This window comes from Balaenoptera borealis (assembly GCF_965194805.1).
Source record: "Balaenoptera borealis genome assembly, chromosome: 16".
Classification (NCBI taxonomy): Eukaryota; Metazoa; Chordata; class Mammalia; order Artiodactyla; family Balaenopteridae; genus Balaenoptera; species Balaenoptera borealis.
In genome coordinates, this window is record NC_138872.1 from 76292489 (window position 1) to 76317221 (window position 24733).

Here is a 24733-nt window from a genome sequence, read left to right on the forward strand (position 1 = left end):
AACATTTCTGTAATTTGAAAATCTCCAACAAGGATAAGACAACTGCCCTTAAAGCCAGTGTAGGGGAATAAATAAAGTTACTTTCTGAATTCCATGACAGTGACCTGTACGTTCCCTCTGGGTCTGTCAATGCACTTTGCTTAAGCCTTTACTGCATCATCTCTATGACAGTAAGGATATACTAGCTATGGGACAGAATAAGTTTATAGCCTATTTCTATGTGCTAACATAACTGAATAATGCAAATATAAAACATTGTTCATTATTGTTAATTTCAAAGAAAGGCAGACTTGGTCACGCAATCAAAATCTGGAAACTTTTCAATGTTGACACTGAAGAGCAGTGTTCATTAAGCAGTAAGGGGACTATGGCCTTGCACTCCTGTGGCTCAAAGGACAGTGGAGAAAGGTAGCAAAGCCTATCAAAAGGGCTGGTCCCATGTGGCTGACATTTAGGTGTGAGGCAGATAGAATCACGGATCTTGGACTATTAGAACCAAAGGCCCTTTAGCAAATATCTAGTTCAGTGGCTGGTGAAACCTTTTTTTTTTTTCCCTCAAATCATTTTTTTCTTAAATCATGTTTTGTTTTGGAAAATGATTTACTTTCTCCAAATCTGAGGGGCCAAAGAGGAGGGGGGAGAAGACAGGGAGACCAGGCAGACGGCTAGATCCCATATCCATGAGGAGCCTCTGGGTTTTCATCTTACCTCCCTAATTAGAGTTTGCAACAGCCAACAACAAAGATCCTTACAGATAGAAAATGTTTAAAAATACTTAGCCTATCCCCTCACAGAAATGTTGAGAAAATGAGAGTGTTGGGGGATTGGTGGCAGCTGGAGACACCAATTGATTCTTTCACATCTGTTTATTTTATTCACCAAATTTCTCAATCCCCTTGTACTTCATGAGGAAGCTAACAATGGTGTGGAGACAGAAGACAATTTCCACAGGGTGAGCTAGAAGAGTCATCCCACTGTACAGATTCTACAAATGAGTAAACGCCTGCTCACCCAAATTTAACTTGTTGTGTTCACTTAATCAGGGTATGTTGCTCATGGCTCACAGATCCTATGCCCAAAATCAAAGTGTTAACAACCAATCAAAAACACTTTAAAAAGGTAAGAACTGGAAATGGAAAATAAAATAATATTTTTAGTCTAAGTCCCTTGAAATTAGAGTTTATTGGTGCCTTACACGGAAGAATCTGTCGGAATGCAGATGCTTAGTCCAGATATAAATCAACCCTCCAGTGTAAATAAGATTAATTCTGTGGTTCCTAATCTTAACGAAACACCTACTTAAGTGTAGAGTCTAGTTTTGTTACTTTCTAGGAGGCAAATATAGTTCAGGGAAGTATTTTAAATGTTACAGTTCAAAACTGTGGCAACTACCATTAGAAAGAACAACTGATTTCATTTGCCCAAATGCTTCTGCATAGTACACAGACAGCTTCAAAATCATTAGCAATGTCCTAGATTTTAAGGTGACGGATAGGTTGCAAGGTTTTTGTTCTATTATTATAATCAAAATAATATTCAGTAAAATTCTTATATTAAATATTACATAATTAACCGTTTTGGTGACGTTGTGCTCACTTTGGATACAGAGACCTCTGAGGCTGTTTCAAACATACTTAGGTGATTCACTGGGTAACTGTTGGGGGTCACTTAGGGAAATTACATCAACAAGCACATCTCAAAGACATTTTGTGACAGGCATACAGCTGAATTTTCAGGACATACTGAAGTTCTTACAGGATATTATTGTTTTAATATAAATTTAAATTTGAGTGGCAATGTTTTGTTCTCCTGTTATTTTGGCCACATCTTTAAACTATCATTGAAGATAATTAAATTTCTAACTACGTACGCTAACTTCCAAACTCATCATGTTTCTAAAATAGAATCTCTTCTTTCCTGGGATTCCTATTCCAAGTAAACGAAGCATCACAATCATCAATCCTTGGCTTGATGACTCATTTTTAACAGTTCACTAAGCTAAGTTCAGGTCTCCCTATAAACCGTCTCCTTCCTACTCACCCAACTCCTTTCCCTGTGCTTTTCTCCCTATTGCTCCCTCTGCCTCAAACTTTGTTCCACCTTTTCTTTATCTGTTGAAAATATTAAGTATCCATCAAGTTCTGCACAATTTATGCCTCCTACAATTAACTCACCCTAATTTATACCCCCAAGTGTTCTACTTACATTTCTCATAGGACTGATCAATTTGCTTTGTATCAAATTCAACTACATAACCTAGACTTGAGGGCCAAGCTTACATCTTATTTATCTTGAGAGCTAAGAATAGATATTTAACACATACTTGACAATTAAAATCAATTGAATTCTCCATCTGTGAGCTGTTTTCCAACTGAGTTTTTACCAATCGGTCTAAAAGTCCCCTATAATAACTGGAGATGCCTGATGAAATTCAGATTTTAAAAATTTCCATTAAAATGGAAACTTGTCAGTAAATAAGTAATGGCCAATAATTCATTTACTCAGAGTTAATTACTAATAAATATAAATGCTGGAGTCTTATTTGAGTGACATCTTTAAAATACTCAGTGTTATTTACCTTAAATATAAGCACTCAAAGGTTAGGAATAAATACTTGAGTTACAAAATCCTCTCACAGCATCACTAGCAAGTACTGGCAGGTGGGAAATAAGATGACTTCGGGTGGGGTCGCAGTCAAGGCCAGGTTGATATATTTGCACTTTTAAGTTAAAACCCATGGAAACATTATAAAGTCTGAGAATGTTAGGTCTCTGTACAGCCCCAAACCTCTCATTTAAGTACAATGTGTCAAAATGTTTAAAAGCATCAAAAAGGAAAGGATCTGGGTTTAGGGAAGACTAAATTCCCTGAAAAGGGGGCCATAGTTTTTTACTTCTATAACCCATCACCTAGAACAGGGCCTGCCAGAGAAGGTGCTTAATACCTACTGAAAGACAAAATGTCAAAAGTGTCTGCTTAAAGAAAAGCTCAGTCTATTAGATAAACAATTACATTCTTTTTGAAAGTTTGATCTTTTTAAAGAAACTCATTTGACTCTTACCTAACAATAAAGTCCACTCTGAGATTTTAAAAAGAAGCAACTATGGTTATACAAAATACCACCAATCAGTTTTGAGAGTTATAAACTTACAGAAAAAAAAATATTTTAAGGGTTTATATAGTCAAAAGCTTAGGACAAAGAATTTAATCCCTTTATGATCTTATAACTTTGAATGGAAAGTCACAGGTCAATATTTTGCACCTACTGCCTATTACCAGCACTATCAACATTGTTTCTTAAGTAATTCTACAGCACAGGAAAACAGTAAAACACAAATCCCATTTTAAGATGTGTACCACTACACAATTCCCCTTTATTATATAATGTGGTAGTTTTTTTAAATCACCAGGTAGAAGTGGGTTGGTTTCCTTGATAAAGAGTGTATATTACTAGATGTGAGTCAAATGAGGAGGATGAAAAATATTAGTTGAGAACCATTAAGAAAAAGCTCTGTATCACTGGAGTGTACAAAAGCAGGATCCAAGCTCTTTGAGACTATGGGCCTAAGACACTTAAATTCAAACCTGGAAGAAGGCTGAAAATTATCCAGAGAAGCAGGCAGGACCTGTCACCTAAATAAAACAACACCAGGGATCAAGTTCAGCCTGACAAGTAACTTACCGCTACACCAATGGTAGCTCCCAACTACCAGCTTATGGAGTCAAGTGCTTGTAAAGAGTGAGTCCGGATCTTTCCTGTGATGACACACCAGACCTCTGGCAACTATGAGATGTTTTTACTGGTCTTCTCACTCTACTGCCTTCAGTTACTTCATTCAGGTAGGCTAGGGCATCCACTTTTTAGTGACAGAGAGCAGCAAGCATGTGACACAACCTCATAAACTTGAATATGTTGAACAGGTCTTTCTTAACCTCCCAGCCCAACCCCAAGAGCTATCAGCAGTCTTTAAATGCCTCAAGTCTAAGGGAGAAAATCAACAAATAACTTTAATAGACAAATTAAACAACCATAATATGTGGACAGCCTATAGAATATTTCATTCCAACCTCATCATGATCATAGAGGATCACAGAGAAGGAATTCCATATTTGTTTTATGTTTCTATATGGAGTAAACTGATATACAGCTGACCAAACACAAAATCCTAGACTCCTGAGAAAGCTACGAGAAGAATGTAATGAGAATAAAATATTCCTATCCTACAGTTATAAATTACAACATTTACTTTTTATCATGAATTTCTAGTGGTAATCCTCTACCACCACAACATTGCACAACCACTTAATGAGGCCAAGTTTATTCCATCACACACTACAGTGGGAATAACAGAAGAGAATACATATTATTTCCTATTAATGAGAGCTGTTTTGCGTGCATTAAATATCTTATTTAATAATCACAACTCTCTTAGGTAGATAAAGATGAGGAAACAGACTCAGAGACATCAAATAATTCACCCAAGGGCACACAGTAGTCTTCATATCATTCTGTCTCTAAATTCTTAATTGTACACTATGTATAATAAAACTTCAAATACATGTAAAAGAAGAAAGTAAAGAAAATGTGTTCACTGCATCAATGTCTAAAAAAAAAAAAAAAAAGAAAATCCTACACATTCCAGCAAGTTTTCGTACTCTTGCCAAAAAAATAAAAAAGCAAATAGATTCCAACTAGTCTATACTTCCATTTATATTTAGAATATGAGCTGGGCATGAGTATGTAATGAATATATATGTGTGTCTCTCTGTGTATATAACACCCACATTATTCAAAGCTCCCAAAAATGTGAAAAGTTTGTTCCAATCCTTCTCTATTTTGTCTACTTTAAGAATTCTTTGCAATATGCTTATGTAAATACTGATTTTAGCTCCTGTTCTCATTTCTCAAATCTTCAGCTTATAAATGGATTGGAAAAGTGACAGACCTAAGCAGACATCTTTGGAACACAAAACCAAGGAGATATAAACAAATACAACTAAATCAAAAACAAAGGTTTCTTCTTAAAACCCTTAACTTACCACAACTGATAAATGAAAAGAACGGAAAGAAAAGTAAAATATACTGGCTGTGGATAAGGTACACACACGTGTGTGTGTGTACACATACACATGCACGTGCATATAGGTAGGTGGGCATCTATTTTATTAGCACACACAATGATCAGCATTTTACCTTAGTTCACTAAAAGCTCTACAGGAGCATACAGTCTAAATGAAAGAAGATTCTGAAGTTAGAGTAACGTTGGGGCAAGGGAGAGTATTTAAGAAAACAGTTCCAGGTTGTTAAACTCAAGAGGTGAGTGCCTTCAGTTTTCTTATACCAGAATTCACATTATGGTTCAATTGCATTAATAGCTCTTTGACTCTGCAGGTGATTTGCCTCCGTCCCCACTTCAAAGAGATGCTGAAGAGGATTAAAGTCGAAGTATCACCATTCCACTTACCTGATGCTGAACCTTCATTACAGACTTAAGTAAAGGTTATTATGACATCATACATCATAAAACACAGTGCAAAGAATATGTTGGCCTGAAACTACTAAAAGTTGTGAATATACTATTTTCCACTTAGAAGTGTGAAACTCACCAATGCTGAAGTTAGTACCTGAAATTAAGTATTACACGTGACATTGTTGATATGAAAATTGAAACAGAAGACACTTTTTGATGAGGACTTGGCAATAATATCAGTGGATTTTGCACTTTGATAACATAATAATCTCATTATTGGAAACACATTCTAAGTAGAGCATTTTTGTCATAGTTGAGAGCTGAACATACATCTGGTATGTATCTTCTTCATGTAAGCTAATAATACTACAGATTTTTTATATATAAGCAAAGTAATATTAAGAATAATTTTCCCAAAATAAGAAAAAAGCTTTTATACTCATCAAAAATTGTGTAAGTGTAAAATTTATTTGAGATTCATAATTGCAAAGACTCTTTTTTCACAGGAACCTATCATTAGAGAATTAAAATAAACATTCCTGGAATTAGAAAAATAAGTGACCAAAAGCATAGTAAAATTCTCAGTGCTTCTAGAGGTGACTTTCTTCTTTCAGAGTGCTCATACTGACAGTTAAATATATATATATTAGAATGTTCAGTCTAGAAGTGATCAAAGGCTGAGTCAGTGGCATTGGCCTTCTTCTGCTGAAGAAAGCAAAGAGGGGGAATTTAGCTTTTGGATAGAGAATAAACATTGGCAGTCTCCAGATTTTACTTCCAACATCTCAACCCACATCCAGCCTGGTGTGAAGAGATGGCAGATGGGAATACTTCTGTTATTTCAACTGCTGAAGCAGGATCCTGTTTCAGCATCCTGCTTGTTTCTGTAAGCATGAATATTCAACCATAATAAGGAGCAATGATGTGTGCTGACTGTATTAAGCAGGTACCAAAAAAAACTTTACCCTTTTTCTCCTCGTATCATAGATTAAGACAAAAAAAAAAAAAAAAAAAATCAACATTTAGAAAATGCCACTTCTTCCAAGCTTGGAAAAGACTTATTATTCAATGAAATGATGCTTGTTTTCATGAATTTAACATAAATGTATGGAGAGAAATGTGTGGGCAGAAGAAAACCAGAGTAATTAGCATTTTAGAGGGAAGAAATTTAAAGGCAACGAAACTGAATCAGTAATTATTTTCCACATTATTTTCATGATTTCATTATTTTCTCAGAAAATGCTGAGCAGATATTAGAGTATCAGTGTTTGTCATTTGGAACGTAAATCATATTCCTTTAAATTCCTTAAATTCCTCTAAATACTACAACAAATGTCTACACTGGCATGTTATCCTGTTGTGTAAATAATGTCTATTTATAATTCTTTTTTATTTATACCGTGAAAAGTATTATTGAATCCAAGAAGGGTAATTTAGCTATAGATAAAAGAAATGAAATGACAATTTCTTTATAAATGAGAAACGTTGTGATAAGCCCTGAGGTATGTCACCATCCACACCCTTCTCAAAGGACAGAAATAAGGTCTTGAAATGAAATAATACATCTATATTTGATAAAATGAGGAGTTTAATGATTGAAGAAAAAAAAGTCTAAAGGCCACCTACTCAGACTGTGAGGGAAAACATCCATTAAAACACCACCTCTCATCAAAATTAAAAAATGGCAATTCATTGTATATGTGGGGAAGTTCTTCAAGAGATCTTAAAATGAATATATACCTCAATGCATAAATTGAATTCTGTCCACCACACGACACTTCTCACTAAAAACACAATTTTGTAGGAAAGGTGGCACGAGGCAATCACGTTTCCCTGTATCCCCCGTACACTGCCAGGTAAGGAGCAAATGTTCTCGGTGCTGGGAACCAGGCCCACATCACAGACTGACTTGTGATCCCTAGAGCCCAGCAGGTTATGTATTTTAAAAGTGAAACAACTCTTAGTAAAAGGATGGACATCAGTCTGCTCTTTAGGACTGAGAGGGAATTTCTTGGATTTTTTTCACATCCTAATGAGCATACATTATACAAGTAAATCAATGCCAGTACGAGGCACACATGTGGAAGTTGAGATAAACTTACGAAGTAGCCTGTTCCCAAGCTGGAAGGAGCTGAACTCTGCAAGAAAGCATAAAGACAAAGTGGAAAATCAGCAATGGTTTTTAACACATTCCAATCCACACAGCTCATTACCAGTCCTTCGCAGGCTTTTCATCACTACACCACATCGCCTGTATACGTGGCCCCTTGTCATCTGCTACTGATACAAACACCGTGTTGCTTAATTTTCCCCTTTACATCTCTCAACAACTCAGAGATGCTAACGTGCTATTTACTGAATTCCAAGATTCTGCGGTGGATGTAATTGCCAATTTATTTGACAGGCAGCTGGGTAATGAATTAATGATGGCATTTCGCCCTGCACTGAGACTAAACAGACACACATCAGCCTGCCTCCCTGACTTGCTGACATTCAATGCCCTGGTCTCAAGCTACTCAGTTTTGTGGCCGCAAAGGGGCAGGCAAGAGGAAAAAGCCCAGACTGACTTGAAAATAAAAAGCCCAGTGGGTTTGGATGACTTTTCCAGTGTGTGACCTACTTGCCAGTTTATCCCCTCAAGGCACCAGTTAGTACACACAGAGTTCTTTTCAAAAATGAGACATTTTGTAAACATAATTAGTAGACTAAAATGCAAAGAATGTGTGGATAAAGGGAAGTAGTGAAAAGCACCATTTTTCTAAAGGTTTTAGTCACAAAAATTATCAATTTAGGCTTCCATAGTTCTCACACACAGGGAATTAAAGAACAGTGATGCTGAAGGGTACATGCGGCATCACTCCTTAGGGGAAAGAGACCCCCAAAGCAGAACTTGGTTTGTGCTTTAAACTTGTCTGTTTTTGTATGTTTGTTTTTTTCTAAAATCTCTCATTACAAATTCTTTAATTTTTAGTGTCCTCTTTATGAACAAGAGAGGCCCCAAATAAGTTTGAAACAAAAAGAACGCGAACACTGAGGCAGCCCTCGGGTCTCAGCTAAGCATCCTTGCGCCAGCAAGGCCTCTCCCTGCCTAGCTTGGGTCAGCTGTTACACCCTCCATGGAGGGACCGCACTTCCATGGTGATGCAACAGTTACTCAGGTAACCTCTAACTGTTCCACCGAAATGTCCTGTCCCTACTCTGCAAACCACAGGTAGCAGGGACCATCTGCTCGACTCATCATGGCTTCCCCAGAGCTTAGCTCAATGCCTTGCACACAGGATGCATTTAATAAGTATTTGTTGAATTAGTGTAAAAACAAATGAATGAATGAATGGACTGTATGGGAGTGGGGCTCAGGTGAATTTAATATCTCCAAAAATACAGTAGATGTGATTCTTAATTTTACACTGGCTTTGAGAAGGAAATAATAGTGCTGTAAGTACAAACAGCATCCGCATCAAACAAGGACAGTATGCTCCTAAATGCAGCTCCCAAAGCAAAACTTTCTTCCCCTCAGTGTTCCAGACAGGCTCAGGGGAATAAAGAATGCTAGATGCGTGATCCTGTACAATGGACTTGATTTTCAAAAATCCTGTTGCATTCTTGATCCCATAAACAGTATGTAGGGATATCCACAGTAGTCATGGAGACAGCTTCTCAGCAGTGATTAGCCATGTGACAGCATCACCTGTTTTCGGCACCTACACCCCTCCGTGGAACAGAGGAAGGCAAAAGCCAAGTTAGGTCTCCACTAGCCTGAGTCATGCCCCGGGGAGGTAAATTCACTTTAGGATGAATTTCTCAGAGAGAGAGCATGGGGTTTGTTAATTTCAGTATTTTTCCCCCTTTCTGCAAATGTATTTTATCCCAGAAGCAGAAGGAATCCTTCAAACCCACCTCCCCACCCCCACATACGTATCATCTTATTGTATACCAAAGAAAATTACATCCTTCTGGTCTTGGGAAGCTCTGTTATACTCATTTTGCATATATATTGTACATTACTCAGGGAGCTGGGTGGAGAAAACAGCTTTGTTGTGCATATTTGTTCTGGCTGTTGTTTATGCAGGTTTGACTGAATGAGGGAACAGTGGGTATCATTTCAATTTCTGATGTCAACATCAAATTACTTATTTAATTTCATGCCTGGCGAAGCATTGTATAGCTACACGCAGAATCATTTCACTTCATTTGTTATGCTGTGTTTTTGTGGCGATTGGCTTGCCTTCCAACTGACAGCTTTAATTACGACATGAATTTGATTGCACTGCCGAGGAATTAACATAATGCAACAAAGCATTTAAGCACCCTGCCTTGTAACACCCCCCCCACACACACGCACGCACAAACACAGACACACACATGAAGGAACACAGACACTAGATCCTCGTGTACATTAAAGGTCTGCTGGAGTTTCAGCATTTGCTAGAAAGCATAAAGAATCTTAGAGTCAAAGGCTACCCACATTTGCCAACCCACTGGACTCACCTTTTCTTTTTTTAAAATAGAAAAAGATTTGTGGCATTAAGTTACAATTTCTGGACCTGGCAGAAAACTTCGTAGAAAAACCCTTCTAATCTACTTTGCCAAATGTCCACAGCATTGACATTTCCTTCCCTCTCTCTTCCCCATCACATTTTTCTTGGCCAGTTGCCAACTCCCTTTAATCATCACTGGAGAATTTGAACAGAAATATCCCTGAAATAAAGAGATTTCTCCTTGTCCAGTTCTGTAAGCCCAAGAATCTGCTATGGCCCTGTATTTAGTGGGACGCTATTCCTGGTCACCAGCAGGACCTCCACCCTCATACAAAGGTATAACAGAAGTTCTGAGACCAGCAACAGGCAGGAGTCAGGGTTTCACTGGTAGCTCAGGACACATATCACATCCCTGAGGCCTTGCTATCCAAAAGGCCCAGAAGAGTTTCGGTCATATATACCTAATCTAAGTCTGTATCTAAATATAGCTGCCAATATTTGATAGCTTTAACATTTTTCTGAGTCACAAAATCCATGAACACCTTAAACCGTGGGCAACAACAGATTATGCTACAAGAATGAAATAAATATTTTAAAACAGCTCTTATATTGTTAGAAATATATTATGTTAGCTATTTGCTTACAGATGTGCATCTAGGGATTGTCATTGTTTTCTCATGTGATAGAAGAAGAGACAGACACCAAGAGATTAAAGGCTTAGGAAAGCAGACAGGTGGTGATGCCCTGACCACTGAACCATTTCATGGAATCAAGTTGATTTTAACTTTCTGTGTTTCCCCAATTTATAATGAGAGGAAGGGTCTTCCATTTTTCTTGCTTGGAGAGAGAAGGCATACTCTGTCGAAACTATATAGCAAAAGTGGCCATAGAATCTAAAAAAGGCTATGAGTCAAAATGAGGGTTGAAAGACTAAAAGGAGATTTTTTTAAAAAATGCAATAAATAAAAGCATCCTTGGATTCAAAAGCATTTGAAATAATACCATATGCCCACATGTTTAGGCAACTATGTCTGCTGAATAATGAAAAAGGCTTCATTCTTATTTCTTCAAGTGGTAGAGTTGCCAATTCATTCATATTTTCAATGCATTAGGTAGAAATGAGAGGTATAGAGAGACTGAGAAAATAGAGCAAGAGAACGTATTTAGCAGTTTGCATGAGAAGACAAGAACGTGAAGAAATTCCAGCCAGCTGGCTATCTGATATGTGATTTCCGGGCTCATTATAAGCTATCTCCTGTTTAACATGGTCTTTTCATTCTGGGTTTTTTTTTTTCCAGATTTGACCACTGCTCCAGCAATCTCTGCAAATTACCCACCTCAGTCTCATTACATGGCAAAGGAGAGCTTTCTTACAAACACACTCTGCCTCAATCTCCAAGCTACATGGGCTGCAGGAACAGTAATGGGATGCGCAGTTGAAAGACATTTTCCAGGAAGGAGAATGTTGCTGCTAACATTCAAGTCTGCAAGTGGATATTCATTAAATGCTCATTCTACTCTTCTCACTGCCCTCCACCTGACTCTCTTTCCATCTCTGTCACTAAGTCATCATTGAAGCTACTCATTAAACTCATGAAGTTAACATCTCTGTTTTAACAGTTTACCTACAACAAGAGATTTCAAAAATTGATTATCCATCCAAAATAGATGTACTCCATTCATTAGAGATCTACACAAAGAGGCCATGGCTACTATTAAGGCTCCCTAAGTATGGGATAGATGTGCATTCCACCCCTAGAGGAAAATGTATGCTCTGACCCTAGGGCTAATTTAAATAGAATAATTTAAAATTCTTCCAAATCATCATTTGTGTCTGACATCCCTGCCTACCCACCTCCATGTTATGCTTTTCTCTCTTGGGAGTAAAAAGCAGAAGGATCATGCTAAGAATCACTTGGCCAACTATGTTTCTTACAAAGGTCACAAGACAAGCTCAATTACTTTCTGTAGTGGTTTAGAAAGCAATGACAATTAAAAGAACCTAAAATCTTAATCCTAAGAAATGTGCCTTGGAGATAAGATTACTAATAACTTACAAAGATGCAAAATATATTTAAATGGAGAAATGAGCTACCAGTGGAAGGAAAATGGGGGCACAAGTTGAAAAAAGCATCAGGTATGGAAATGGTCACTTCCAAATTCAATTTTCAACCCTCTGTTATAACCCATTTCCAACTGTTATCAGCTCTCATCTATATTCAACAGCCTTCCACCTTCTTTCCCTAATTTCATCCTTGTGCTCATTTTTACCTGCATTTCTTCATATAAAAGGAAAAGTAAACATTTTAAAGTAAAAATTGTTAACAATTCCTTCTAACATCTTTGAGAGGCTTTTTAAATACTAACCTATATAGTGGGTTAAATAGTGTTCCCCTAAAATTATAGGGCCTGCTTGGAACCTCAAAATGTGATTGTGAGGGTTAATTTTATGCGTCAGCTTGACTAGGCCACTGGGTACCCAGATATTTGCTCAAACATTATTCTGGGTGTTACCATGAAGGTGTTTTTGGATGAGTTTAACATTTAAATCAACAGGCTGAGTAAAGCCTTCCCTAGGGTGGGCCTCACCCAATCAGTTTAATAGAACAAAAGGGATGATCATACTCAGAATAAGAGGGAATTCCTCTGACTCAGCCTTCAAGCTGGGACAACAGTTTTTTCCTGCTTTTAGACTCAAACTGAAACACAGACTTTTCCTGGGTGTCAATCCTTCTCATCTTTAGGGTTTGTTCAGACTTTTGGACTCAGACTGGATCTAACCATCAGCTCTCCTAGGACTCCAGCTTGCTGACTACACATTTTGAGACTTGTCAGCCTCCATAACTGTATATGTCTATACATCCTTTTGGCTCTGTTTCTCTTGAGAACCCTGACTGATATAATGACCTTGTTTGGAAATAGGGACTTTGCAGATGTAATTAAGTTGAGGTCATACTGGATTAAGGTGGGCCCTAAATCCAATGACTGCTCTCCTTATAAGAAGAGAAGACATACAGAGCTACAAATAGAGTAGAAGCCCATGTGAAGAGAAGCACACATCGAAGTGAAGTCATTATAAGCCAAGGAACACCAAGGATTGTGAGAAGCCATCAGAAGCTAGGAGAAGACACGAAAGACTCCCCTCTGGAGACTTCAGAGAAATCATGGCCCTGCTGACACCTTAATGTTGGACTTCTAGCCTTACAAACTACGAAATAATAGATTTCTGTTGTTTTAAGCTCCCCGGCTTGTGGTCATGCATTACAGCCACCCAGGAAACTAATACAGTACATAGCCTGCTTACCATGAGCTAGAAGATATTATGTGACCAGCCCCTGTGCTCATTCACTCTGCTCTAGCCTCACTGGCCTTTTTTCTTCCCCTTAAACATGTCTTGACTCAGGGCCGTGACCTTGTCACTCCTGTTGCCTAGATGTTCTTCCTTCCTTTCGTCATTCAGGCTTCAGTTCAAAAATCACCAAAACAGAAAGGACTAATCCAGGAACTTCCCTGGTGGCACAGTGGATAAGAGTCTGTGTTCCCAATGCAGAGGGCCCAGGTTCAATCCCTGGTCAGGGAACTAGATCCCACATGCATGCCACAACTAAGAGTTCGCATGCCGCAACTAAAGAGCCCGCGAGCCACAACTAAGACCCGGTGCAAACATATAAATAAATAAATATAAAAAAAGAAAGAAAGAAAGAAAGAAAGGACTAATCCAATCACTCCAGTTAAAGTGGCAGCACACACCCTGCTACCCCCCAATACTGTTTAGTTTACTTCACAAAATGTATTACATATCAAAAACAATGTTATCGTTTGTTCACAGGTTTGCTATTTGCCTCCCTCAATAGAGTAGAAGCTTCATGAGGGCAGAGGCTTCAACTTGTTCACCATTCAATCTCAAGTGCCCAGAACTATACCTGACACTTAAAAGGTATTTGATAAATATTTCTGGACAATCAAAACATTGACTATCCAAGAAAACACATAAAAACATGATACAGGAAAGGCAAAAGGCATAAACAAAGTGGTAGGGGAAATGAAAATCTGGCAAAAACAGAAAAAGAAAAGAAAGGAGAAACAGAATATCAAGAGTCTGTCACAGGTCTGGATTAGATTTTCTTCTTAAATACAGGGAAGTTCATTGATGGCGTGGCCTTTGTCTACTTCTTCCTTAACAGTAACTAGTAAACCTGACAATAAATGTTTGGGTGTTGGGTGGGAAAAAGGAGGCTAGGAAAGATGCTTGCATAGATGGATGGATAATGGCACAGTGGCATAGGTAAATCAATAAAACCCCCCAAACTTGGGAGATTCGAGGTAGAAGGGGTGTCTCAAGAAGCAGCAGAAGAAACGCCTCAACTGTGATATTAAATGGACTAAAGAGCTACAGAACAATAAGATTAGAGAACTGTGTAGCACAATACTTACTAGAATTCAATCCCTTTTCACCTAATTTCTGAAATGCTTCAATTCCTTCAACATCTTGAAAGTTTTAAAAGTATGAAATATTTGTCTGCCTTTTCATAATTAAAATCCTGATCCAAAATTCTTTCAGAGAGACACTAGAGTCATATCCAGGTAGTTATCTGAATAAAGCATTAAAAATGTTTACTTCCACAGGGTGGTAGGAAGAGTTTGCTAGAGGAAGTGACATAGGGGCTGCAGAAGGAAAAGAGAGAAAAGAAAAGAAGAAGACAAGGAGACAAAAGAAACAAAAATAGGAAAATTTGATAGTTTATATTATTTAAGAAAAAAAAAAAAAAAGAGCGGTCCAGAAGGAACAAGTATAAGGTACAAACCATTGGGAAGTAGAGGGAGAGAGGGAGGATGAAGAGGTAGCTTCATATGTCCTAGTGGAGAGCTCTGCTTATAACCTCAGGAGTGTGCCTGCAAAGGATCTTAAAGAAGAAAGTTTAACAGTGAGTTCTGACTCTTAGAAAAACAACTGTGGAAGCTTTGTCGAGTACAGGGCAAAGGAAACAGAGATGCATCAGATTATATCACTGAGAGGCCACAGGAATCATCTGTGTAAGAAATGATGAGGGCATCTGAAGCATCAGTCATGTCAAGGAGAGGATAATCATAGCCAAATGCCTCTTCAGAAATAAAGTCAGTAAATAAAGCAGAGTGACGAAGTAAACAGGATAAGTAAGATAGTGGAAGGAACAGGGCTCGATTTTGAAGATACTAGCTCTGGGATCCAATACGGAGACAAGGAAATAAGAGAGGGAGCTCAAGTTTGAGAAAAATAGGTAAGGAGACAGAGAATAATGAGGATTTTATTTGGGAGGAAGAATGGTGTTTGTCATGATTGAGATAAGCAGGTCTTGTCGAATTGACCACTACAAGGGAATTCAAATCAGAAAGGATAGAGAAGGCTCCTAAGGTAGGTGTAAATCTGATGCAGAAAGAAAGGGAATAAATACTTATGAGCACACTGGGTATGCCAAGAACTGTCACGTGATTCAAACACACAGTACCAGGTAATCTTTTAAAAGAAACCCAGCAAGGTAGATGAAATGACCCCCATTTCACAGATAAAGAAACCAAGGCTTGGAAAGATCAAGATTTTTGCTCAAGGTCACATGGATAATAAATAGCAAAATAGCTGTTAAAACTTGGTCTGTTTGTAACGAATGCCTATGATCACTTCAAAATTTGAGGCTTTTATTTACTAAGTTTAGGCCCTGAGTTCTGAAAACTTCCTCACTTACAAAATTCTGTGTAAGTCAGAAGCAATATTTTCCCCCTTGAATAACTCACTAAGAATATTTATATATTCAATTATTTCCCTTACCTTTTTCCTTAGTGACTAATCTAAACAAGTTACTATGTCTCCTTGATCAATGTGAGAGTCCTGGTAGACTATTATTCCCTTCCGGCAATGTAGTTTGGAGATATGTAATTTAGAAAAACCAAGCACATATGGTTTTTAAGCTTCACGCATGAGTTAAATTCTCCAGCCACACTGGAATTCTTCATTTTTACTCTTTTTGCCTGTCCAATTAAAAAAAAAAAAAACAAAGCTGGAATAATACAGTTATCTTGATTAGCTGCACTTGAGAGTAAGTCTTAACTGCCACAGCTCCTAAAAATACCACTAAAGTGAGTGGAAGACTTAAAGGGAGTTTTATCTCAGCTGAAAATCCAGAGTGGGCAATCTGGACTAACAGGGATCAAATTCACTCTAACACCTTAAGCAACTAAAAAACTAGACAAAATATGTGGAAAAAAAGGTTTTTTAGAAGTTGGGCAATAGGCAGTGCAGTGATCTTAGAGAGACAGAAAGCAAATGAAATAATTTTTACAGTTGCCCCAGCTTACTGTCTGAAGAGAATTTTCATGCCATAGTCGGGTGGTTGGGGGTAACCCAGGTGGATCCCAGAAGCATCCCTGAGTTGAGAAGACAGAGTTGATAGTAAGAGGAAGCCAAGTCAGCTGGAATTTGCAAAGCAGAGGATGGGAGAAAAGAGAGGCCCACAGTGAGACAATCAGGAAACCTGCAGAAGGCTTCCCTCTCATCTTCACCTGAGTCCATATCAGCACACCTGTGGGTGAAAAGTACCCAAGGCAAGGGAAATGACCACTGAAAAGGAGCAGGTAGAACGATTGCCAGAGTCACAGAGGGCAGGGAACAACTGGTATTCCCACCAGCCAGAGTGGAAAAACCTTGTAACACATCAGGAATTAGGCAGAGTATTCAGTACTGGGGAAAAATGAGCTTTAGGCTAAAGGCTGTTCTGAATGTTCCACCCAGAAAAGCATAAAAATAAACCTCAGAAAAAATCAAAATATTATTTCCAAGTGGCATAATAGTAGCCCAGAATAAAGCTTAAGAATATTTATGGAAACCAGAAATACCCAGCGCTCAACAAAAAAAAACTTCACAATATTTGGCATCCCCCCCAAAAAAGTGTCAGGCATGCAAAAAAGCCAGAAAAATACAATCCATAAGGAGGAGAAAAACCAATCAATAGAAACAGACTCAGAAATGACACAGATGACACAATTAGTAGATTAAGGGCATTAAAATGGTTAATAATAACTATTTTCCATATGTTCAAGAAAGTAATGAAAGCACAAGCATGGTGATGAGAGACATGGAGATATTTTAACAAACTCCACCTCCTCATTTTCTGATAGTCATTAAAGTAATTAATTACTAATTCCCTTTTAAGAAAAAATGGAAGCATCTTTATTCTTTAAAACATTGTGTGGGTAGATGTTGCCCTGATATCCAAAAGAGTCATTTTGTGGCTTGACTTGTCAAAGGCTTTCATCTCAGAAGATTTTAGATTGCAATGGCCCTGAGGTAAGACCCTGCAACCTCACAACTGCTCACGTGAAGGAAATAGTGACTGGAGGTTTTGAAACAACTCACTAAAAGCCAACTACTTCTTTTTCTTCCTTTTTTTTATGTGTGTCATTTCTCCTTCTTCAATCTTTTAATAGTGTTGCAAGAAATATGAATTTTAATAATAAGCAATATAAACTCAAAGTATATCATAGATTGGCTTGACACGAGATTGGCAGGATTGTTAGAGCCCTAATATTTTTTAAATTTTTTATTATGGTAAAATAAATATATATATATATAACAAAGTTAACATTTTAACCATTTTTAAGTATACAATTCAGTGGCCTTAATTACATTCACAATGCTATGCAATCATCAAAACTATTTCCAAGACTATTTCATCATCACAAACAGAAATTTTGTTACGATTAAACAATAACTCCCATCTCGCACAGTCCCCCACCCCTACTACTAGTCCCTGGTAACTCCCTTTCTACTTTCTGTCTCTAGGAATTTGCATATTCTCGATATATTCTCGATACCTCATGTAAGTGGAATCAGACAATATTTATCCTTTAATGTCTAGATTATTTCACTTAGCATAATGTTTTCAAGGTTTGAACTTAATTCCTTTTTATGGCTAATATTCTAGTGTCCATATATGCCACTTTTTGTTCATCCATTCACCTGCTGATGGACACTTGGGACGTTTCTATTTTTTGGTTATTATAAATGATGCTACAATGAAAACTGGCATATAAGTATCTCTTTAAGTACCTGGTGTTTGGGTATATACCTAAAATTGGAATTGGTGAGGTGTATGGTAATTCTCTGTTTAGCTTTCTGAGGAACTGCCAAGTTGTTTTCCACAGTGGCTGCAACATTTTACATTCCCACCAGCATGTACGAGGGTTTCAATTTCTCTATATTCATGCCAACACTTGCTATTTTCCATTCTTTAAAATTATAACTATCCTAGTAGCTGTGAAGTGATATCTCATTATGGTTTTGGTTTGCATTTCCCTAAGGACTATAATGATGAGCATATTTCATGTGCTTATTGGTCATTTGTATATCTTCTTTGCATAAGTGTCAATTCAAGCCCTTTGCCCATTTTTGAATTCTGTTGTTTATCTTTTCGTTGTTGAGTTAGGAGCTTTTTACATATTCTGGATATTAAACACTTATCAGTTATATGATTTTCAAATATTTTTCTCCCATTCTGTAGCTTTTCTTTTCACTTTCTTGATAATGCCCATTGATGCACAAAAGTATTTAATTTTGATGAAGTCCAACGTATGTATTTCCTCTTTTGTTGGTTGTGCTTTTGATGTCACAGCTAAAAACCCACTGCCAAATTCAAGGTCATGAAGATTTGCCCACATGTTTTCTTGTAAGAATTCTATGGCTTTAGCTCTTATACTTAGGTCATTTATTCATTTTGAGTTAATTTTTGTACATGGTGTGATGTAGGGGTCCAACTTCATTCTTTTGCATGGGAAAAACCAGTTGTCCCAGCACCACCTGTTGAAGAGAAAATTCTTTCCCAATTGAATGGATGTAAACTTGTGTCAAAAATTACTTGGCCATAGATATATTGGTTTATTTATGAACTCTCAATTCTATTCTATTGGTCTATATGCCTATACTGAGAAAGAAGAACAAAGCTGAAGGCATCATGCCCCTAGACTTGAAAGTATACTACAAAGCTATAGTAATCAACACAGTATGGTACTGGCACAAAAACAGACACATGGGTCAATGGAACAGAGATGCCAGAAATAAACCCACACTCATATGGTCAATTAATCTATGACAAAGGAGGCAAGAATATATGATAGGGAAAAAACAGTTACTTTAATAAATAGTGTTAGGAAAACGGGACAGCAACATGCAAAAGAATGAAGCTGCACCACTTTCTCACACTGTATAGAAAAATAAACTCAGAATGGATTAAAAACTTAAATATAACACCTGAAATCATAACATTCCTAGAAGAAAACACAGGTGGTAATCTCTTTGACATTAGTCTTAGCATTTTTTTTTTTTTTTTGGATATACCTCCTCAGGCAAGGGCAACAAAAAAAGCAAAAATAAACAAATGGGACTACATCAAACTAAAAAGCTTTTTGCACCGTGAAGGAAACTATCAACAAAACAAAAAGGTAACCTACTGAATGGGAGAAGATATTTGCAAATGATGTATCTGATAAGGGATTGGTATCCAAAATGTATAAAGAACTCATATAACTCAATATCAAAACAATTAACAACCTGATCAAAAAACAGGCAGAGGACCTAAATAGACATTTTCCAAAGAAGACATACAGATGGCCAACAGGCACATGAAAGATGCTTAACATCACTAATCATCAGGGACATGAAAATCAAAACCACAATGAGACACCACCTCATACTTGTCAGAATGGTTATTCTCAAAAAGACAAGAAACAAGTGTTGGTGAGAATGTGGAGAAAAGGGAAGCACTGTGCACTACTGGTGGGAATGTAAATTTGTGCAGCTGCTATGGAAAACAGTATGGAGACCCCTCAAAAAACTAAAAATAGAACTACCATATGATCCAGCAACTCTACTTCTGGGTATTTATCCAAAGAAAAGAAAAACACTAATTCAAAAACATCTATGTACCCCTAACATTCATTGCAGCACTATATACAACAGCTAAGATATGGAAGCAACCTAAATGTTCATCAACAGATAAATGAATAAAGAAGATGTGATACACAGACACACACACACACAATGGAAGATTTCTCAGCTATAAAAAAGAATGAATTCTTGTCATTGGCAGCAACATGAACGGACGGGAGGGTGTCATGCTAAATGAAATAAGTCAGACAGAGAAAAATGAGTACCATATGATTTCACTTATATGTGAAATCTACAAAACAAAACAAATGAACAAACAAAACAGAACAGAAACAGACTCATAGATATGGAGAACAAAGCAGTGGTTGCCAAAGAGGAGGGAGGTGGCTGTGGGGTGGGTGCTGGGCAGACAAGATCAGTGAAGGGAATTAAGAGGAACAGACTTCCAGTTATAAGACAAATACATCACAGGGATGTAATGTGCAGATAGGGAATATAGTCAATGACACCGTAACAAATTTGTATGGTGATGGATGAAAACTAGATTATTGTGGTCACCATTTCATAATGTATAAAAATACTGAATCACTATGTTGTACACCTGTAACTAATGTAATACTGTATATTAATTATAACTCAATTTAAAAAGAAAAAAGATGCTTAGAATCCTGAAGTCACCACCTGTGGTGACTGAAGGGTAATCTATAGCTGGGAAGAAGGAAGGGAGGGAGGGAGGAAGGATGGCAGGGAGGAGAGAGGGAGAGGGGAAAAGAAGAGAAGAGAAAAGAGAATGGAAGGGAAGAGAAAAACAAAATTTCCCAAATTGAGTATGCTAACCACACAAGGGAAAATGGTGTTATTTCTGAGAATGTTCTTCAAAGGCTATCCAAATTATTTTTTTATCAACAGTGGAATTATTTTCTTCCCCTAGTAATAAATTCTTTTGCAAATAAACCAAAAAAATTGGGGAAAAAAAGAGTACTGTCTCAATATGTTAATGTTCCTTTCTCGGTTATCACTACTAAAAATTGCTCCCTACTTGTTCTATTTTAAAGGAAAGTTTTAAAATGTTGCCCTCAGGTGCAAAGATGGGTCAAGAATCCTGTATATGACACATTAGGGAAGAATGCAAGAGGGCCCAAAGAGGGCCAGATGGTTCTCAGCCTGGTGCACAGGAGGCTGGAGAGTGGTTAGAGCCAGGTCTAGAAGGCTGACAGACCCCCTTAAGAGGTATGGTGTGTGCTCATGAGGGTTTTTCCTCCAGACATCAGTCAGGAAATTTAATTCCTTCTCTTTAAGTGGCTGGTTAGTCATCCCTTCCAGCAGGAATAAAAAAAAAAAAAAAAAAGGTCGTTAATCAAGCTCATGCATGAAGAAATGACAAAAAGCCCATAGTTAAATATGTTATCTCCCAGCTGTAGCGCTGCCAGACTACTTCTTTCATTTGTAACACTGATATTAAAAGTATTATCACTTCCTTTTGCAATCTATTGTTTCTAAGCTGACAAATACTCCCACCAACCTTATAATTTGTTAAAACACATATTAGGTCAAACCAGAAAACAGAATGGCACTACAAAGCAATGCTCAAATATTTATATGCCAAGAAAGGATGAAGTGTAATAATGCTTGGATATTTACAAAGTGGTGTGAAGGGATGAGAGTGTTGGAAAACTGAAACCGGACCCAAGGGATGTGTGACCTGGTGGTTTTGTTTAGTTTTTTTTTTTTAACTTACATCGCTGAGCCTTTCCCGAGAGCTGCTCCTGTGGAAGCCCTTGGATTCTCCACTGGCACTTTCACTGTCACTGTCCCTGCAGCTGTTCTGCCCTGGCTTGAGCTGAAGGCAGAAGAAAAGAGAAAAAAAAGAAAAGTGTCAGTGATCTCACACAACTGCTCCTTCACCCCTATTCTGTAAGCCTTGTCAGAAGTGAACAATTTAAGGTCCTGATCTTTAGCATTTTTCTCAGCTTCTGAAGAGTACCAGGTAAGCTGCCATAGAAAGAAACGTGGAGGGTAGGATAAGTAAAACATTTACCATAAAGTGTCAATGTAGATAAAAGACCTCAGCAGCCCTTCAATAAACACTTGAAAAGTTTAACATAAATCTTGGAGGGTAATCTTTCCTGAGATTTTTCCAATCTAGGTTACACCAAATATGATTTCCCATCTTATTTCCTCTGTCCTCTTCTGGGGAAAGAAAAAAGAAAGAAAGAAACAACAGAGACTTCCTTGATGGCGCAGTGGTTAAGATTCCCCCTGCCAACGCAGGGGACACAGGTTCCATCCCTGGTCTGGGAAGATCCCACATGCTGCGGAGCAACTAAGCCTGTGCACCACAACTACTGAGTCTGCACTCTAGAGCCCACGAGCCACAACTACTGAGCCCATGGGCCTAGAGCCCGTGCTCTGCAACAAGAGAAGTCACCGCAATGAGAAGCCCGTGCACCGCAACGAAGAGTAGCCCCTGCTCGCTGCAAATAGAGATATCCCGCACTCAGCAATGAAGACCCAACGTAGCCAAAAAAATAAATTAAAAAAAAAAAAAAGAGGGGCTTCCCTGGTGATGCAGTGGTTGAGAATCCGCCTGCCAATGCAGGGGACATGGGTTCAAGCCCTGGTCTGGGAAGATCCCACATGCCGCGGAGCAACTGGGCCCATGAGCCACAACTACTGAGCCTGCGCGTCTGGAGCCTGTGCTCCGCAACAAGATAGGCCGCGACAGTGAGAGGCCCACGCACCGCGATGAAGAGTGGCCCCCCCGCTCGCTGCAACTAGAGAAAGCCCTCGCACAGAAACGACCCAACACAGCCAAAAATAAATAAATTAATTAATTAATTTAAAAAAAAAAAAAGAAACGACAAAACAGAACATAAAACAAGGTTTTCTTCTCCTCAGAGAAAATGATGAGATTCTGTATATTATCCTTTATGCACTAGGGAGACAATGATCCTGTTTTCTGAGACAATATTCTAAAGATATTTTAAAATACCAAATTAAGACCTACAGCTTAAGTAAATTAAACCAGCATCCGTTCAACAAATATGTATTAAGTACCACATTTGAGCCTGATGGTAAGAGCTAGAGATATGGTGCTTAACCAAATTAAAAAGTCTTTGCTCTTACACAAAGCTTACATTTTAGCAGTTTCTACACATTTACTTGGCTCTGATTTTCATGTTCAGGATGTTGTACACATTTAGCCAGATCTGATTTTCCATTCAAAATGAACAAACACACAAAACACAATGGCAAACCATTAGTCTATACAAGACTATGAGTCAAATTCATATGGACCATTAGTCTATAATGTCATCACCAACCACATTTGCAGAGAACCCAAGCAATGTGATGCAAGTTACAACACATAGCACCTTTACAATGTTCTCAATCTAGCAAGAGAAAGACAGCGCAAGACAAATATAGCAACACAAGGAAATACATACATCCTAAATGATAACCAAAACATGAGTCAGTGATGTTAGGAGGAAAGGTGATGTCTGAAGCCTTGGATTTTAAAAGCAGATTGAGCTCATACGGCTGAAAGGGGAGGAAAAGATACTCTTGATGGGAGAAAGTTAGAAAGAAAAGGCAGGGAAAGCAACATGCTAGCAATGATCAGGAGTCTTATCTGAAATAGAGAGCTCCTTTTGGGAGGAAATAGGAAGAAACAGGAGAGAGAGGGGCATGGATCAGAGCACGCAAAGTCTCAAGCAAAACACAAGCCCCATATTTCTGGGTAGCAGGGAACTTCAGAGAGCATAACAGGTAACAGGTAGCAAACCTTTTGCCTGCAGGTTTTCATGTGACTCTGGGACCATGGGGGAAGATGAACCAAGATGAATGGAGAATGAATCCAAATCAGCATTCCTTGTACCTTTAATGTGCCTCTTTAAAGACTGCAGTTCAGACCTGACTTTTGGTCATACCATCTAATCAGCTATTGCCAAATCCCCACTATATAGAGGGCATTCTTTTTTGATTTCAACCTTTCTACAAATCCACTTTTATCACTCTCTTCTAAAATCCCTTTCTCCAGGAAGTCTTCTCTAATGGAACCAAGAAAAATGATGCTAATTTTACTTTGTATCCTTCTGAGCCCTTAAGTACTTAGTTTCCTCCTAAGTTACTGCTAAACCTGCTAATTCTAAATTAATTCAGATGCAAGCTATATGAGTTTTTTCTTATTACTATGGAATAAAAGTTCAGAATATTGTCATTCTCTTCAAGTTTTCATCTTTATACTTGTAATAAAGGGGAATTTAATCTAAAATGAACATCACTTCCTCTCAATTTCCTGAACATGTCATGCCCATTCCTGCCCTACACTTCTTCACACTAGATTTTCTTAATCTGGAATGTTCACTCTCACTTTCTCTGTACTTTTCAGGTCAAGACTTTTTTAAAGCTCAGATATTGTCTCTTCCACTATGGTCTTTGAAGAGCTCTTTCTCTGTATATTTGTTTTTTGACATATGCCTTCAAATTCTAGCAAGCATCTCATTCTTCATTGATAATTATGATACATTTTCAAGTTTTAAAAGGTCTATGTTAAATATATTTATACTGATGATAAAATCTGTATGTGGAGTGGGCCCTGTAATTCGTAAGCAACGTCAGAACTCTTATCTCAGTGGATCTCTGAGTTAAGTAGAGGCAGGTAAAGCTAACTCCAATGTATGGATGAAAAAATGTGTAGAGGAAATGTGCTCAGAATTAGGCAAGAGATCTAGGGCTAACCCCATGTCTCCACTGCCTACTGCTCTCTTCATTTTAATTCTTAGTGCTTGTTTAAATGTTTACATTTAACCTGGAAATAATGATTCAGTGGTAGACTAGTATTCTCCACAGAATATATTTTCAATACATCT

General features: G+C 37.8%; 1 protein-coding gene and 1 long non-coding RNA gene across 6 annotated transcripts in view; one reads left to right on the forward strand and one right to left on the reverse strand.

Annotated features, from left to right (window-relative positions):
* Positions 1 to 24733, reverse strand: part of AUTS2 (activator of transcription and developmental regulator AUTS2) — a 1115781-nt gene that overhangs the window by 596887 nt on the left and 494161 nt on the right. For 4 of the 5 annotated variants that reach the window (XM_082358515.1, XM_082358514.1, XM_082358518.1 and 1 more), the window contains 2 exons: positions 21601 to 21702; positions 7574 to 7609 (listed from right to left, as the gene is read on the reverse strand). In XM_082358515.1, coding sequence (XP_082214641.1) covers positions 7574 to 7609; positions 21601 to 21702 — 138 coding nt within the window. The remainder of the gene's footprint in view (positions 1 to 7573; positions 7610 to 21600; positions 21703 to 24733) is intronic. The other variant, XM_082358516.1, reaches the window with a different exon arrangement.
* LOC309612679 overlaps positions 1 to 24733 on the forward strand; it is a 531617-nt gene that overhangs the window by 356164 nt on the left and 150720 nt on the right. The gene's annotated exons all lie outside the window — the stretch shown is intronic.